Raw genomic sequence first — 19635 nt, forward strand, 5'->3', positions numbered from 1 at the left:
CACTGTGAGTACGTAGTGAACGACCAAAAAACAAACAACACATTTAGCACGAGGTATGTAAGTGCCACACATCAGTGGGTCAATCAGCTCGACGGGATGCCATCCATCTTTATGCCGGAGCTTTACAGAGAATAAAAGCGCACTCACATAAACATTCCTGGCTGCTCAACAAGGTATTCAAAACCTCAAGTCAAGCATGTTTCTCACATTATTAAATGAGGTATTTTTTTCCAAGAATGTCCTTTAGAGCAGACAGCAATAAAGAAAGATGCAGAAAAGTCTGACCCTTAAAACACAGAGCTATATTCAGCCCGATTCCAATGAGTATTTCAGATTGGCCAGGTGACGTCTAGCTTTTGGGACAAATTCCCTAAAAGCCGACAACAGCGGCAGCTCTGTTGGTGCTGCGGCAGGGATATTAAGTCTGGATGGCCCTGTGTTCCGTTCCCAGCAGGGTAAAACACAGTGAAAGAGAACAGGAAAGCCCTGAGGAGCAGAGTGCTGGGATGACCATTTTCTCACAGTCAATGTGGTGAAGAGCAGCTGTCCCTCACCTTCCCCTGACTCTCCCAGCCAGGTCATATCTACTTTCAGCTGCCAAGAACCCTGAGACAACAGACTGGTACATTAGCATTTTATAGTCTTGGGTTGAAAGGAAGGTACAACAGAGAACAAGGTAGGAGGTGGAGAAGAGGGCAGGAAAGAGGAAGTGAGGGCTTTTACTAAGATACAGCAATGACGGGGATTGTCATTCACAGTGCTGTAAAAGTGTAGCTGAGTGTAAATGAATGTAAATAGACACTAAAAGAGGAATTACTCACAAAGGAAATTGATAAAGATCATCAAAGGGTCAAGGTCAACATTGGTTAAAGAAACTTTTAACAAAATATACAAAAGAAAGCTAGAAAACTACAGCCTGATTAACAGAAACTGATTTGTCCAACAAAAAGACTGAAAAAAAGACAATCTGGCAGTTAAGAAATAAACAAAATGTTCAAAGTAATGCATGAATGTATTAAAGGACAAAAAAGACACAGTCCTCAAGAGTTTTGGTGAAGTTAGAAAACATTTAATGACATACTGTAGTACATTCTGAGTTTATAACATACCAGCCTGGTACTATCCATACAGGACCACATTGTAAGATGGCATTGCAACCTCTCATCCCAGCCAAATCTCCTCACCCATAATACAGTGCAGTGCTGAAGTGGACTGACCGCCAAAATAGCTGGAGAGCTGTGGGAAAGAAAACTGATTTGAGCAAAGGGAGGAAAGCCTTTCCGTGTCAGTGTTTCCCTGAAATATCCAACAAAGATGAGCAGAGCACGTTGATATTAAAAAGATGTTGCAAGACACTGGCCCACATCGCAGCATAGCGTGCCCTCCCACGTTTATTTTTCCATCAAAACTGAGGAAAACAGACACATCAACTGTTTCTAAAATTCTATGGAGGCCAGAAAGTTGAGTATCTCAGCATGTATTTGTGTTCTTGAAAAGCCACAGAGAAACAGAAACTTCTCAGTTATGTTCCAAAAGGAAGAAAACCTCATTTAACATTGCATTGCTAAAAACCCGAGGCCTGGGATGACTGAAGGTTTAAAGATCCAGTTGGAATTGTTTTAAGCAATTCAAAATATCTGATTCATAACTTTACTTAGTTCAAGAACCAAAATGATGCAATTTAAATTTCTACGTTTATGAGGATGTGCATGCAAGTAGGAAAACAAAAAATGGAAGAATACAGTCAAACAGGAAACAACTGAAATAATATCACTAGAGTGTCAAGTCGTTAAGTTATATGCCATTGTTAAATATCTACATTTTAATTGGATTTCTAGGGGTATTGCCACCGAGAAAAAAAGCAGTTTGGTTTCTACATTATTACCTCTTAAGGAATGAACATTAGCTGAACTCTTGACCTGTGTTGTGGTGTTAAATGCTGGTTATAAAAATTCATAAATTAATAAACTCATTTGTTGGCAGTTATCACAGAAAAATGTTCATTCAGCAACTTTAACTTCAATTTGATTAGCCCAGAAACTAAACTGGTTTCCACATTGTGGGACGGTGTCACACCCAAATGCAGTTCTTGAGTATAATGAAGTTCATGAATGTATGAAAGTTTAAGTGTACGAGCTCTAATGTGCAGCTGTCACACCCCTCTGTTCCTTCCTCCTCATCTGCTGTGTGCACAGCATTCCCATGGCATTAAGTGGTTAAAGTCAGCCTCATGATCATGACACAACACCTACAAGTGGGAATATAATAACTGTCACTTGCATCTGTATGACAGACCGAAAACGAGATATAAAAGTTTTACAGGAAACAAAACCAAACATGCCAACAATGTGCTCGAGATCTCTCAATCAGCGACAGCTGGTTTATTTTAACAGAGAAACAGCCTAGACTTAAAAAAAAAAAAGACTGAATCAGTGCACAGCTTTGTCAACATTAGTGAGAAAAGGTTTCTTCAGTGCCTCAAACTTGTCATTTAACAAGAAAAAGTGAAAAAATACCTAAAAACATAAAATATATTCCATTACATTGAAAATATTCTGATATGTTATCATTGGTGGTAAAAGCTAACATGAAGTCCATGACTTCATTCCATGGCATGTTCACAAAAAAAGCAGAAAATGACTGTTTGTTATAGTTTATCAATACACCCATTATGCTTTTTACAGAACTTATCAAATATCATAAAACAGGTAAAACATATCTAATGAAACCTACCAAAACAGCAGTGAAACTGGGATCTCACTTCCTTTTCCATAGCTCCCACCTGTGCATACAGTCTAAACATTTTGTACTCATTAACACACAGAGAGTGCACTTCAAAATGTTGTACTTATTAACACACACACGCACACACACAGACAGAGAAAACTCTCAGCCAATCTGAGGAGGTGGTGTTTGTATAAATCTAGGAGGACAAGTCCCTGTTGATCCCACCACACCCACTGGTTTCCTCTCAGAAAGGCCTCGAAGGTAAATAACAGCAGGACAGAGATCATTCTGACTGCAGCGCTCCTTGACCACAAACGCAAACAGACAAACTAACACACACCATCTTCAACCCAGACAGTCGTACGGTTCCTCGCTCTCCCTCTCATCCTCTGACGGTATCATCACCTTCCCCCGCACAATCTGACTTCCTCCATTTCGCAAGCCTTATAAACAAACGCACCAAACGCTAACATTGCATAACCCCGAGCAGCGACCCGAGCCAAATGTCACCCCTACGCACACACGCACTTGTCGTGCTTGTTCACATTGGGGGGGGGGGATGTGTAATTGCCCCACAAGCTCTGATTCGAGCATCCGCAAATTTGCTTATCATTCAATATATCTGTCACTGAATTTCCCCCCTCCTTCCTCTCCTTGCCTTCATTCCCGTCTTCTCCTTCACTCTCTCGGCCAACAGGTCCTCCCATCTGTTAACCAGCTGGTGGAGGAGGAGGAGGAGGAGGAGGCTGGGGGGAGGAGAGGAGGGGCATGTTCCACCCGTATTTTTGCTACTCTCAACAGTCTAACTTTCTCCCAGTGACTGTAATGACTCTTCTGTGGGTCTCATTAGGGCCTGACCCAGCGCTGGGTTCACCTCCCTGCATGATGTCACATCCAGGCCACAGACACCCCAGTGTTGAATGCACGGCGCTGTAACAAATCAACGGCACAACGCTGATCCGCATTGCTATATTACTTTGGGGTCACTGAATGAAAATGACCAACTACTGTATGTTGATACAGCTGATCTCATTGCATCACATACTGTGGTTTGGTTGCTCTCTGCTCTGATGGTTCGCAGGCAGTCCAGAAATGAAAGAATACACATACTACTTGGTCAATTATTATTTTTTTGACTTGAAATAACTCTCATACAAGCATTAGCTCTCATTAGCCTCACCTACAAACCCAAAGCAGGCCAACAGCGTCTGGCTGAATGGAGGCCATTGACTGTGTGTCAAAACGTGTCACTCATCAATCTTTTCTTCCTCCTCCTCCTCCTCACTCTCCTCTCTGCCTCTCTGACAGACAGGTTCAGGGCAGGTCCGGGGTTGACAACATGTAACCCGACCCTGCCCAGAGCTCGCCTTCTCTCTCTCTAATGATCTTGGCTCGCTCCCATTCTCAATGTTGGTTTAACCCGATGTTAATGTGCCCGCTCTGTGCTTCTGAAACAAAGTTCTGTTCCACTCGGCCTAGCGCTCGTCTAGCTTCTGTCACTTCTACTGTCAAGAGTGGTTTCTAAGAAAGAATGCATTTGTGTATCTGTATGTTATTGCTTGTCACGGTGGGGGTAGAGATGGGTGCTGCTGTTACTGTGGCAACCTGATAGTTTTTGTAAAATCTGAATAACATTAGCCTTGCCTTTGGGAGCCTCCATTTTTCTATACAGTGATTAGAGGTGGGAATGCTTCGTAGGCTCATACTTTAATTCAATTCTCATTTTTGGTATGATGGATAGATCAATTCAAAGCTGATTTCCAATTCTTAACTCGATAAAAAGTAGGAAGGACACTATATTTTGCCTCTTGCTTCGGCTGCTGTGCAACAAACCCTTCAATTACTAAACTGCAAATGAAACAAAACTGGCAATTAGCCTAACTGGTTTGGTTAAGGGTCATTCTCCGACAGAAAAAGGCAGAGAAAGGTGTGTCACAGGAGGGCAGTGGGGGTGGGTGTTGTTATGTCTCAAAGAGAGAACAGGAGAGCTGTTACGCTAGCGGCAGGGAAGGCCATTATAATGCAGTGATAACAAATTCTCTTTGGCCCACAAGAATTGGTTGAAGTTTTCTACAAAAAAAAGAAGGAAGAACAAAAAACTTGTTGTAGAACTTGGCAGGTCTACGTCAGCTGAGTAACCCACAAACATGATTGCTAGGAAGTTTTCACAGAACACTTTACCTTGCTTGTGCAAAACCTATACAATTGTCAAGTAATTTATTTCAAAAAGTGCTTAGTTTAAAGATGAACTATCATATGACTCAAGCATGTGTGTTGTTCTCCATACAGGACATAAACTTTACCCTGATGGTTGACTTCCACCTTTTTGAATCCATTGATTAAACGTTTTATATTTATTATTTTTGTGAATTGATTCAGAAAAGAGAAAAATCACAATTCTTATGAGAACCATCTTTTTCCAACCATCCCTAACTGTGATAGGTTTTATTATTCTGTCATCTTTTTCCATCTGTTTAAAAGACAAGGCTTGTCTGAAGGATTTGGATCTGAAACTTAATCTCCTGAAAAAAAAAAGATATTTCCTTTATCTACAATCTTTATGGTAGTTGAAAACAGATGCATGAAGGTACCACAGCCTATAGAACCTTACATGTCATTGGTTGTTGTAAAATCTCTAAATTAACAAATGAATGAAAAGTAAATGTGATTTAAAAAAAAAAAAGTAGTTGGTGAGAACTTGCCAGTTCAAAGACACTATAAAATGACTCCTGTAAAGACAATCTACAGCAGGAGTTACACCAGGAGCACTATCAGTTGCTCATCCTATCCAACTAGTGTGTCACCAGAAGCAGCTCCACACCTACATTGCCATGAAAACTTTATTGACCTTTCACCCCTGGTTGTGCTACACCTGTCAGCAAGTCACAACTGCATGTGTGATCTCCTCCACCCCCAACCCAATTTTACCCTCTCTCTAGGACAAGATCCTGAGAAATCCGAACCCCTTTAACAACTTACCCCCAGTGACGAATGGGAATTATTTGCAGACTAGACACTTAAAGTCAATACCACAAGCAAGGCCTTAAAAATGCCTGTAATCACACCTCTTGGACTAGTCAGGTAGTCAGTCATCTCCCCCTCCCAATAAAACCAGATTTTCTCTCCTGGATAAGCAAATTGATCTCAGGTGTGAGGTGAGATAACAAGAAAATGAAAACACTATTGTAGAGAAATGTGGAACAAGTTACTTTAATGGAATAGGAACCTTCCTTTTTGGAAACATTTACCCATTTTGATGTCAACAACTTATAGCTGCAGAATTCCCTGTTGACCAGGGCGAAATTTTGGTCAAAGGCGTACCGATGGCGGCTATATTATATTTACTTGTACCTTTTTCTTGCACTGCAGTGTTAAAAGGTAACGCAGACACACAATCATGTGCTGGGAAACATCAGCAGACCAGACATGGAAAATCTGTTTCAGCACTACCTCTCACATTACACCATATTGGTATTAACTTCAGATACTAAGACTGCGTTAAGCCAAGAGCTGTGTTTTTTGGAAGTGATTTTTGAGATGCACTTTGTTTCCTTTTGAAAATGTGCTGCTGTTCTCTGATTCTCTCCATGGTTCCCAAGAAAAAAGCAGAAGTGCTCGGCATGGAGAGAAACAAACCCAGATGATTTCTTAAGTCAAGGCTTTGAAGTTTTATGGTACTGCAGCTCTATGGAGCCTCAGAGGGCAAATCCCAGACTCGCCTGAGTTGCATCACACAACTACGGTACAGACCACCGTTTCCCATCAATCCACCAAATGCTCTAGACACATACTAATGAACGTAATGACCATGTGTATCTAAAAGTGTGTTTTTGGGGCCAAAGTCATTAGGGAGGGAACAATTGTTGACAGCACGGACCATTCGCTTTATACTGACCTCATCTGAACAAAACCCCCTGCTTTCTCTGCCTGTCTTTCGCATCCTATTCATACCTTCTTGGGTGAAAGCCCTAAGTCTTCCCTCATTCAATAAGATGCCTGTCCATTCCAGCTGAGGTTTCCATGTCTCTCCAAACACAGAGAGGCTAGGCTTGAAGAAAAGTCCACCAGAGAGAAATCCCATCTGTGTCCTCATCCATTCTGCAGGTCTGGACATGAGCAAACAGCATGCTTTCACCACCCTGGCAACCCTTTTCACTTCACACTGGCAAACCATTGCAGTCTACACACACACACACGAATCAAAGTTCTTGACAGCACATCCAAAAACCCTCTCATAGACTGAGAGTTTTAGTAGTCACACACAGAACGAGACTTCCTGGCTCTTTGTGACACTGGAAGCAAAGCTTTCTGAGAAGCCTGGAGATGCAGACAGGAGCAAACCTATTTTCTGAACGGCAGAGAGATCTATGGACCACGGTACTTTGAAAACCATTGTGTTTAAATGGCAAGCCGTCAACTATGGCGCAACGAGGATATATTTGATGTTTGCATATGGTAATCATTGTCCCGACATAAAGACTTGGCTTATTTTAAAAAAGGTTAAAAACGCTTTAATGTGGCAGATTTAAATGTGATATTTAATGCAAGGAAGTATGATCTAAAGCCAATATCTTTTTATCTTCCATATTCTTCTTGTAACTTTAAATGTTTGGTTAAGACAGAAAAGGAGCTTTGAAAATGCTGCCAAGCTGTTGTTTATCCTAAAATCAATTCCATGATCATGAAAAAATATTTAAAAAATACACTTTCATATGCTGAATGTCGACCAAGTCAAACTTTAACAGAACAGGTGCATAATTTGTCAGTGGTCATTACACCTCACAACCGTTTTCTAATTCAAAGGCTGCCTCCTGCTCAGTTCAAAGCACTATTCCTCTTTCAATTACATGTCACACAGACACAGAGCGATGCGATGGGAAAGTTCAGTCCTCAATTGGGGAGTTTGCTTGGACAGATTGGACAAATATTTCCTTTGTGCGGTCGTATCCTCGCCTCAGTCCGGCCCTGACAGCCACAGAAGAGGGAGTGAACAATTCAAACGGCACTATATTATGGACTGGGTGGCTGCTCCATCCAAGACACATGGCTGTCTCACCAGCTGTCTGACTGTTTACACTTCACCACTAGCCTTAGGTATCAATTAGGTTTATGGGGAAAAAGACGACTAATAGCATAGCACGGGCAGAATTCAGGTTTCTAACTATACTGCCCCCAAGGAACAACATAAACCAGAAATGACGTTAAAGTGATGACAGAAGTACAAATAACCAATTTCACAATATGTTCCAGTGAAAAACGTGACGAGTGAGAATATGGTTTTATGTTATTTAAAGGGCGTATAAATTCAAAGCGCCAGTTTTAGTGTCAAGGATTATAGTTTTTGACGTCAGCTAAGAAGACACTTGGGTTTAACTGTCTAGTCTGTTAAAAATTCCCATCCCTACAAGAAACCGCTCAATCCGCTTTTCATTCCAAACCAAACTCTGCACACAGCGAGACGACTTCAGATGTCTTTTGCACCATATGGGGCCATCTGAAGAGTTGAAGGCTCTGTAACAGCACACCAACTGCAAGGACAAACAGCAGTCCAGACCACATGTTCCTGTAAATCAAGCCGTGACTGCTCTTCTGTGTCAACATCTGAAATCCAGCACTAAAGGGTAGGTGATATCATTATGATCACTTCATGGTCCTGCTGCACAGCCTGCTCAGCAAAGCAGGCAGACATGGTACCCCTGACCTGAGGAAGGCCAAAAACACTGCAGATGTGTGAACCTTTATTAAGTCTACTCCAAGCAATGTCTAAATAAATTCACAGCAGTGGACTGCAAGTACAATTTCAGTCTTCTGTAGACCAAGTGAGGAGCTACGAGGACAGTCTATGGAATTTAGTGAGAGGAACTCACTGCTAAAGTAGTTTTGCTTAACTGAGGATCCCAACAACCAGCAAAGGACCACATTAACCACCTATAAAGTTATGCTGAAAGGTAGTGATTGCTTTAAGAAAACACATAAAGTCCTGCGAAAGTTAACCCCCACCCCTTTGGTTCTACTTTCTTTGACACATGGAAGGATACACTCAACTGATTATTTCCATGGTACTACAATTACTTTGGCAATCATTTTATCTATAAAGAGCCAGGAACTTTCCAAAAAACATCAACAAATACCTCAAGCCAAACTGACATTTAATTGTCTTGCCAGTCAAAAACCAAAAACAACTATATTATTCAGAGATTAATCAACTGGAGTGCAACACTAAAGGGCCTACCAACTTGTGATATCATCACAAACACTTCAGGGGGAAACTTTGTTAACCTTATTCAGCAACATCATCTGTGCCCTCTTGTGGAAGGATGGCACAGTTCACCTTCCTCATACTTTGTCATTCCCTGCAACCTCCCATCAATCTGAGACAAAAAGACCACAGCTGCTGGCAAGATATATTAATCAACAGGCATTTTAACCCCCCTTCTCTTTTCTCTATTTGTGCTTCTTTGGTTTCTCCCTCAAAACTGTTGGCAAGTCTCAAGCACCTCTCAGCCTCATGGAAATATATCAGAGTAGCTAGTATCTGCCCCAAACCCCTCATTGTTTGGCCTCGACTTGAAAGACTATTAAACTTCAGCGTGCTATATTCATAAACCCAATTCCAACTATGAGCTAAGTTGTCAGTGACATCATGGAGGAACACTGAAAATGCTCGGTTATCAATGATTTCTCTTCATTCATTCACTGGGCCCTCTTTACAATGAGCCAAAGTGTGACATAAATATCAAAAGCAATTTAAAGGGGAATTCTACAGGCAGCTTCTGCTCCACTGACATGACGCAAGAGACAAAGGAAGATTCAGAACACTGATCCTGTAATGGGAACCATTAGAAAGGAGAACAGAGAACAGAACAGTCAGTACACAGGAGTCATCAACTGGAATCTTGAACCAATCTTCTTGTAATAAAAACAGTTTATGGCTCCTATTCAGTCCCAGGACTGAATAATTTGATAACTGCCTCTTTAAGGTTGTTAATGCTAACCTAAGAGATCCTAAATGAATAGCTCATCATCAAACATAGTTAAAAGAGAGATTTTCAAAGGTTGTGAATGATACAGTGCGCAGACCCCTCAATAATTCCTCGTTTAAAAGGACGTCTTGTCTTTGAGAATAATGGATACGCTCTCTGTAAAAGCTCATAACCCCTGTTATATAGATTCTGTACCACTAGCGATTATGTTTCTACCCATTTAGCTCAAAGCTGCTTTGGATACCAAAAAGTGGTTTCCATCTAATCCAATAAATCCATTTTATTTTCATTTTCACTCGTGAGCGGACACCAATGAGATCACATACTATTAAAGCTGCCTGCCTGCCTACACTACAGTACATATTGTATAGATCATACTTGTGGGTTGCAGAATTTTACAAGAATGTAGCATTTTTTTTTCACCCACTGCTATAATCTTTGTGGTCCCTACTTAATGGGAGACTAAGCACTGTGCGGCTGCAATATCACTCAAAAGTCAGTGGTTGAGGTAGCATACCTGCTGTGTAGCTTTCTGACACAAAATTTTCTTTTGAGTCAACTTTATTCATGTGGCTAAAATAACTTACTGAGGTTTCAGAGGTACTCAGTTTGGATAAACATTACATTAACAGCCTTAAGATGAAAATACCCTTAAATAAAAAAAAATGAGACTTAAGCTGTTCTTAGGGTGGGTACAGTGAAAAAAAATACTTTGCGACAGCTGGTACGGACATCCAGTCATTTTTTTGTTCAAAATCATAAAACTGAAACCCAGAAAATGGAAAGCATTTTGTGCAGCCAGGGCAAAAACACTTATGACTCACAGTGAATTTCACCCCAGCTCTGCCGTGAAAAGTGCAGGGAATTCATCTTCTTTGAATCTCGATACTCTCAACATCCCAAGCAAATCATGACAAACTCCGTCAGAACAAATGTGACTTGTTAATGTTCCAGCCTGTCCAATCGAGCTCCAAGTCAGCAGGGCCGAAGCTAACGTATCATGACCCTTGAATAATTCCTCTTCGCATTGCATTGCTGGGAAACTGACATCAGACTCTTGGCAGCATTGGTCTTTGATGAGGGGAAACGGCGTCATCTTGGTGATTGGGAAAGGACGAGAACCAAACACTTCCAATGTTACTCACTCTGTGACAATTAATCTGTCCTTTGTCATTTCCCCTGTTATGAACCTACAAGCCCGTGGCCCTTAACTGAGCCTGACTGAATCTAATGCCGATGACATGCATGCACAAAAAGGGAAATCAAATAAAAGACCACTCACACATGACTTGCCAACTAAGGGATGTGATACACTATAGGGGGGAAGAGAGCAGAGGAAAGGAGAGAGGAGAGAGAAGGAGCAGCAGGTGTGAAGCAGCTGAAAGTCGTCAAACTTCTTCTGGCATTACTACAGACATTCTCCGGCCTCCTGTGGTCAGAGATCCATTTGAGATTATTGAACAGAGCCGATCACGCAGCTACTCCCCTCCCGACTGGCTAGTAACTGCATCATCATTCAGTCCTACTCCACCCTGTTCCTGCACACTGTCCCTCGGAGAGCTGATAAAATAACAGGAACACATAAAGAGCCTTTATTGCCAAATCAAATGATCCAATATTATTTCTACCGCTTACCCAGGTTTTGGATTAAGAGGTTAAGAGCAATGGGTTAGCTGGAGCTTGTGGTTGAGGAAAGGAAAGGAACAGAGTATTTAGTGAGAAGCCTTTTCACTGAAGTTTATGTCATTATAAGTTTGAGAAAGCACCTCAAAATAAATATGTCTGTGCATGCAATGGGCTATCAAATGTTATGTAAGGGCGTGTGTCCATTTTTCTCGAGCAGAAACAGCACTAGTATGAAGCTTGTGGGTTTTGTTTCTATGACAATAATATCTTGACAACATACCACCACTCTAATCAAACTTGTGTGATAGACTAGCCCCTGGTGGGTGGTTAGGGCGCATACCATGTGGGTAAATACGCCCTGATTTTCGATTCGACTCCCGGCCAGCCAGACCATTTGGTGTGTGTCATTCCCCAACTATCTCTTCAGTTTCCTGTCTTAATCACATAAAGGCTAAAAAGCCCAAAAAGAAATAAATATCCATGCACAATTCTAGCGCTTCATTGTGTCTTGTTTGTCTGATAAATCACATAGATCAAACAAGACAGACACAGGCAGAACAAGGCGACTGCATAAGCTCTCTTCTCATTGGGAACCACTGGGATGTGGACACATGAGTCTAACTTTTACACAGGGGTGGTTCAGGATTGACTTTGCTGAGAAAAGACACAATTAAGCTGCAAAAGTGAAGAATACATGTGTAAAGTCGAAACACAAGGTCAAGCTATACACAAATGTCATTCAGTGTTATCTGGCTAACTGGACCTGAGTTTATCCCAAAGTCAAATCATTTTACATCCTAAATATTTATCTCCTCTTTTCAACAATGGGAGACAGTAACATGACAATGCTTTGACTTGCAGACAAATCCAATTAGCATCTGGTGCCTGATCATGTTTGAATTTTAAGGGAAAAATCATACGGACGCGTAAACTTTATTGCATCTGGATTAAAATTACTAGTCCCCTGAAAAAAATAAGCAAGTAATAATTTTGACTTGCTATGTGGCATGATGACAGAATTACATTTCAAATATTCTCTATACTAAGTAGATAAGGGTGAACCTAAAAAGGTGAGACAAGAGAATAAGGCTCTGCAGATGCATCCCATCCATGCAGCAGCCTTCAGCAAGAGGCTTTGATGAAAACACAAAAAAGTACGCTGGCAGGCAATTAGAATAAAGCAGCATGAGAATGTGTAATAAATCACAGCCTGAATAAAAGGCCATGTGTAGACTCAATAAACTCACTGCAACTTTATATGTAAATGAAAACACAAAAGAGCAGGGATCCGGAGGGATTGTTGGTGCTTTTGGAGAATCGGATAGTGAAACAAAACCCAAGAAACGGCAGCGGCGGAGGTGTTCCGCATTACCCTGAGGGAGCTTTGGTGGGTGATAATCTAAAGCAGTTTGACAATAGGTATGCATTTGATCAGGTTAACAGCGATTTTGCGTCTCCGCCACAGGATTTTGTTTCAGTCCACTCCAGACATGGATAAAAGCATCCACTCAAGCAAATGCAAACATTTCCAACACTTGGTACACCACCAGACCAAGATTAGATCCCTGCATTTGAGAGACTAATAACACTAATATGAGCACAAAGATTCCCTGGACCCAGAGACAGACACCGAGTTTGGATGAGTCATCCGATCCAGGTTTAAGACTCACCCACCGACCACAAGGCCTGCCAATGTGCAACACACACACACAAACGCAGCCCAGCCTTTGAAAAGATCCCCAAGCGTCTGGAATACTGACCACATCATGGTCGGGGCGAAGAACCATAAATTAGTCTTTTGAGAACGAAAAGGGAGATACAGACATGACAGCTCAGACTACCGTTCTCACACACTGAGGCCTCAAAATTGAACCTTAACAAAGTGCAGAGTACTTTCAAGGCTCCAGAGTACTCTCCAGTCTGTGACTTGTACAGAGATTTGACAGAAAAGCCTCACAATCAGCCAGAGATCACAACAGGATTTCTGTTCATCCATCCACTATGTAATCCCTCTGGATTTTCTTTGAAAACAACATTAAATACATGATGTTCCAATGGATCACACAAGAATTTGCTAATCTTGCTAGTGGTCTTTTCCTTTTAAACGCAACACACCAAAGGGGATGAGTCACTTCCATGTCGTTTATCATAGACATTTGGATTGATACTTTGATCTGTGTGGAAAAAACATTAGCTAAACGAATGTCTGTATTACTATAATTTGTAGCTGTAAAAGGGAAGGCCAGCGAACTGCCACGGCAAACAGCTGAACATATTCTGAAGCCTACTGAGCTAGAAACAACATCACACTTGTTTAATACAGACAGTATGTCCTTCAGCACTCCACAAGTCTGGCCAAACCTAACAACCTCAACTATCCACACAACAATGATGGATATCTTCTGGTTTACAGTGTTGGGCTGAGGACGGTCAAAGACTATTTTCATTCAGCTGCTTGGGATTCAAAACTGAATAGTAAATTGATTTAAGATGTGCTCCAATAATTTTATGCTACACAAATAAAGGACAAAAAACTGTTGTAACAGTGACCTCGTATTTACACTGGATTTCTATTTCAACATAGGCGATATGTTGGAGGGATGCTTTCACGGAACATCGTTACAACATAAGCAGCTATTATTATACAGCACCAAAACAAAGACAAACTGATTACAAACAATGGACAAACAATTGTTGCTCAGTGATATAATTTATACGCCAAATGTGTGTTGACGTTGAGAACAACAACATTGCGCAACTTACCTTCAAATTGGCGTTACCGTGAACGTAACGCTAATTAGTTCTCCACAAACATGAAAACTTTCTCGCTAACTTTTGAGCTACGGGGCTGAGCGAGATGTTTTTTTTTATATTCCTTTAAATACAATTACATTATGGTCATGCACGTCGCCTGACAATCCTGTTTATTAAAGTTTACAACAACAAACGTGTCGCTCGTTAACAGTTTTAATGTGTTGTCTGTTCATACAGCTGATGACAGACCGGCATTAAGCTGGTGTTCATTAGCGGACAGTTGACGTCTTTTAAGGAGCAGAAGAAGAAGAACGTTGTCACGTGTTTACGTCCATGGACTGTCATTTATTTTATTATTATTTTCATTTTTATTATACAGCGTGGCAGCTTTCAGGAACTACATTGTAAAAAAAATAATAATAATACAAATAAAGTAAAACAAAAAATCTGCAATTTTACAGAATTTTTTTTGTTTGTTTTAAAATATATGGAAATATCAATAAAACAACAAAAAATACACCGTGGATTTACATGTATGTTGGGAAATAACGTGAAAACTGTAAAATAAATAAATAAATAAATCTATAACTGGCAAAAAAATATTTTTTTCCCTTTTCACATAAGACAAAATACATACATAGAAAGAAAAATAAAAACATACAGCAAAATTAAAAATCATCAGAATTTAAAATACTGACAAAACCACAATTTGGAGTATAAAATGTGAACACACTATTAAATGAAGACAGTTTGAGATAGATTAAAAGTAATGTTAAATAAGGGGATTTAAAAAAAAAAAACATGTTTTAGGAAAAAGTATTAAAGAGGTCAATGACTCTGCTAACTTTATTTTTTGGAGCAGATTGTTTTAAAACCTCAGTGATCTGACTGCAAATATTTTTCCCCTCTTTACTTTTTATCTGGGCTCCTGGAACAGAAAAAGACCTCAGCCCAAGGATTTGAACGTGCAAGAGGTCAGAGATATATCTGGGAAACAGGCCATGGAGGTAAAGTGATCTCTTGATTCTGGACAGTCTAAAGTCTAATGAATTGATTTTTGTTTTAGGCAGGTAAATAAAGCTGTTGCAATAATCCAGAGTTGATGAGATAAAAGAGTGTAAAATAGCCTCCTTGTCTTTAAAAGTTATCATAGATCATATTTTTGGAAATATTTCCAAGGTTAAATATCAACAACAACTCCCATGAGGCTTTAGGCTAAGATGGCACTCTTCCTCTAAAATTTAACACTGCTACTCAGATCTGTTTAGCATAACATGGTTATTTTAGATATTATATACGCGGCTGAAATCCAAAGTAAGTGTTTTTTCTTCATGTTTCTTATTAATCATCAGCTCCAGGAATACTATGAGGTTAACAAAATACATTCTTGAGACTGAGGTAATAGTACACCCATCTTTCCAGTGGTGCAGAACAATTCAGCGCTGGCTGTGAACATGAAGTAGTCAGTGTTGTCAGCGAGAAGTGAACTCACGATCTGCTCTGCAAACAATGACACGAGTCAGACTTTTACTGCTTTTTTTTTTTTTTGCTTTTTACTGCAGCTATGAAGGTTTATTACTTCAAATTTTGGAAAACAAAGAAAATTGCTGTAGTGGAGAAAAAACCCTGACTGTGGCTTCAAGCGGCAGCACAGAGCAACACTTTAACGTAGATGTCAATGGAAGACTTGAAGGAATAAACAGTTAAAGAACAGTGGAAGTTGATTTCATTAGTTCTGTCAGAGGAGGCAGTTTACTATAATGAACGCTGAAAACAAAATCCAGATTGCTGATTATGTTTTAAATTACAGTTACCATAAAAAGCAGCCCCACAAACCTCCCTGGGTGAGTCTGCTGGGGAGTCCTCGCTAAAAGGGTTTAACATGGAACTTGTCAACTATACAGAATGTAGCTGTAGTGTTGTATGAAGTATTATAGTATAGTATTAGGTATTTATTCAGATTTCTTTCTTAAACCTATAATAAAAAATTTTAAAAAGTGTCTAAAATGGCCTAGCCAAGTTGCCCATAGAAGGTAGGAGGTGGCAAAAACACACACTCTCCCCACACACACTATATGACCCAGTCTTTGTATCACACACACACACACACACACACACACACACACACACACACACTGCTAGTATAGCACATACAACACATTCTCATCATACTGGAACACTTCAAACAACAAATGACACTGACTTTATACGCCTTCAAAGCATACCTCCCATCCAGCATAGATTTATTTGTGTCAGGATGAATCCCAGTCTGTTCAGTTGTAAATGAAGACCTAGGTCAGTCTGCTGACCATTGATGGTGGTCTGGATCTCCCAGTAAGTACAGTGATGTCTGCCGCTATTCCTGGGTGGCCTTTACTGTTGCTTTGAATGGGCCTGGTGTATAAAGCCTCCACAGTACACATGCTTTAAGAAGATACTGGGGGTCTCATATTCCAAAGAGATGGTATTAATGATATGAAACGTGATCTCTCTGATTCTTACCATGACATATGTAACTGATATTGCGCAGCTTTAACTAAATGGTTGTATATGTGCAGCATAAAATTAACAATCACAGTCATCTTTAATAATAAATGAAGCCATATAGCTACAATCTGATACCATATATATCAGTAATTGTCCCACCATTTCATCTAAATAACCAGTGGCATACTGAGGCATTTGCAGATGCATAAAGGGAGTGCTGTGGGAGAGAGTGCTGTCTTTGTGTGACATCTGTGGCAGTAATTGAAGTCTACATCTCCTAAACTGTCTTGTCTTACTCCAGAGCGCCTCAACGCCTTGATATTTGGCTGACATAACAAATGAAAGACTGGAGGAGACACATGAACTCAGAGAAAATATTGATAGTATAAACGAAGTTTACATGCTGGTGATCTGTGGAACAAGAACAGATGGAAATCATACTCCCCAGTGCTTTTCAACTTAGTGAAAATGGAATATGAAATATGAAAATTGTAATGCGCGATGCAAGACATTTCCTTTTTCTGACAGGAAAAATATTGTTTATAGTGTTATAAAGATTACATCAAGGGACGACTGTGACTCAATTATGCCACGTCCTGAGATTCTTCCACAGATCTTTGAAAACCACATCCCTCCAATGAGCACACAAAGTGCGAAAATACATGGTATATTAATCCGCATGCCAGTTTTACAGGATGGGGTTCTGAGTGATTAGCCTTCTCACACATCCTTTTACAGGAATCAGCCTTGAAGAAATGAGACTGGAGATCTAAGTACTTTGTTGACCACATCCCGAGGGGCAGTCTCCAAAGCTGGCACGGTCGGGTGTGCCTCACCACAAAACTCAGTGGGGTTTGAATGGAGGGATCAGACTGTGTCAGACTGGAGGCTGTGTCCATGGTGCGTGTGTCTCTGGAGCTGACGTCGCCTGTGCAACACTCAGACAACCACAGTTTAACCAACACGTGCCCATGCAAACACACAGGCGCAGTGTAGTCATGGTCAGAACAGACTTGTATGTCTCTGTCAGCAGAGTAAGAAACACAAAGTTAGATGGTTCATGAAGCCAGGAAATACTGGATTAGACCAGTGCCGCATTATGACAGTTTCGGTCATTTCAAAAACAACTTTGGTGTGTTGAGTGAGGAGAATTTGAGTGAAACTTCTTTTTTAGTGGTCGCATGTGGAAATTCAGAAGACTCTGAAAACAACAGGGCGAAGACAACAAAGTGTGACAGATTCAGAGGAGGAAGAAGTACTCAGATCTTGTACTTAAGTAAAAGGACCAAAACTACAGAGTAGAAATACTCTCTTGTATGTAAAAGTCCTGCATGCTGCCTGTACTTAAGTAAAAATACAAAAGTGTTAGCATCAAAATATATTCAAGCACCAAAAGCAAAAGTACTCACCATGCAAAATAATGTATATTACTGGATTAACTATTGATGTATTAATGTTTTCATCACTGTAATGTTGTTTAGGGTGATTTAATTGTGGTGATCCGAGTTTTGTGCTTTCAGTATGAGACATTGTTTAGTGTATGTGCTTGTTGTTTTCTGTGGCTGCAAGTGTTTCTCAGGCTGGGCGGGGTTTTCGGACGGGAGAGGTCTCACTCACTCTCCTCCACACCTGAGGCTCATCTGTAATCATTGCTGGATAAAGCCTGTCTCCACCTGTGCTCCAGAGCCAGTGGATTACTCCTCCCTCGAGTGGTAACAGGCCAGCCAGTTAATTTACAATCTTTGTGCTTTTAGAATCTCAGTTTGTCTTACTTGTGTTGTTGTCTGCGTTTCCTGCCAGAACCTCCCCGCTGGATCGACGCCTCCCCGGCCCAGCTTCTGCAGCCGAGCTCCAGCCTCAGCGGTTCTGCCTCCTTGTTCCCCTTGAAACCTCTCCTGGAGTTCCCTCACTCACTCGGCTTCCCGGTGTCCCTGTTTCCCTGCAGCCTTGAATAAATCCCTCTTTTCTATTCACCTCACCCTTTGTTGCACTTTTGGATCCCTTTCACACGGAACCCTAACACTAATCACTTTATCTACTGCGTTGCTTGTGAATTTTTCTTTCAACTTAATCTATAATATTACATCATGAGTTATTTAATAATGCAGTTTTGTATTTATAACAGTATCTGCAAAGTAAATAGTAACTAAAGTTACTAAATAAATGCAGTAAAATGAAAAGTCCAATATTTGCCTCTGAATTGTGGTGGAGAAGAAGTATATAGCAGCAGGAAAAAGAAATAATCAAGTGAAGTACAAGAAACTTAGTATTGTACTCAAGTACAATACCTGAGTGAACGTACTTTCCATGACAGGATACATTAGAGTCAAAAACAGAACAACGAGTGCACCAAATCATTTTAATGAATATAACAGCATTCCATGTATTCCCTCCAACCACTTGCGTATTTGCTATCTGAAAAACACTAAATCTTTTAACAGTGCATGTCAATAAACACTTTAACATGAGTGTGCTGCCCTCACAAGGTGAATATGCTCTAGGCCTAGAAAAAGAGTCTATGAACAACAAAATGCATCTGTTTTCTGGACTCCATGTTGAAGTTCAATAGCATGCTATAGAGCAAACAAAAATAAATGGCATATTCCATACTCTCAAGTAATATTTTCACATTTTATCATACAGTTACAGTACAATGTCTATGAAATATTTGTGAAAAAAGTATACAATCTTCTTTTTTTTTTTCATTCATATGAATTATAAAAATAATTGTCTGCGTACACATATTCAAAATGTCCAGTGGTTTGCATAATAGTTTGATTGGATCAGTGTCTCTGGTCTTCATCACTATAGGCCTGTGAAAAATGAAAGACAAAAACATCAGTCTCCTAGAAACCAGAATCAGACACATTTAACCGCTAATAAGAATAATAACCGAGGCAATTACTATGAAACAGCCATTTAATATTTGAACATGTCATAGACAAACATGAGGTGGAAAATCAGGCTTAGAGCTGCCCGGTGGAGGTTCCAATGACCATATTTCACAATATGGGAGAGTTCTGTGAGAGCTTTGAGTTTGGTTGCCGTGGCAATGCTC

The 19635-nt window shown here is 40.3% G+C and overlaps 1 protein-coding gene across 1 annotated transcript in view; it reads right to left on the bottom strand.

Moving 5' to 3' along the window:
* Positions 1-18916: 18916 nt before the first annotated feature.
* Positions 18917-19635, bottom strand: part of cunh8orf34 (chromosome unknown C8orf34 homolog) — a 62685-nt gene continuing 61966 nt past the window's right edge. The window contains exon 15 of the mRNA XM_008295777.1: positions 18917-19390. Within this exon, the coding sequence (XP_008293999.1) occupies positions 19383-19390 (8 nt within the window). The 3' untranslated portion in view covers positions 18917-19382. The remainder of the gene's footprint in view (positions 19391-19635) is intronic.

Source organism: Stegastes partitus, unplaced genomic scaffold, assembly GCF_000690725.1.
Source record: "Stegastes partitus isolate 25-593 unplaced genomic scaffold, Stegastes_partitus-1.0.2 Scaffold1075, whole genome shotgun sequence".
Taxonomy (NCBI): Eukaryota; Metazoa; Chordata; class Actinopteri; family Pomacentridae; genus Stegastes; species Stegastes partitus.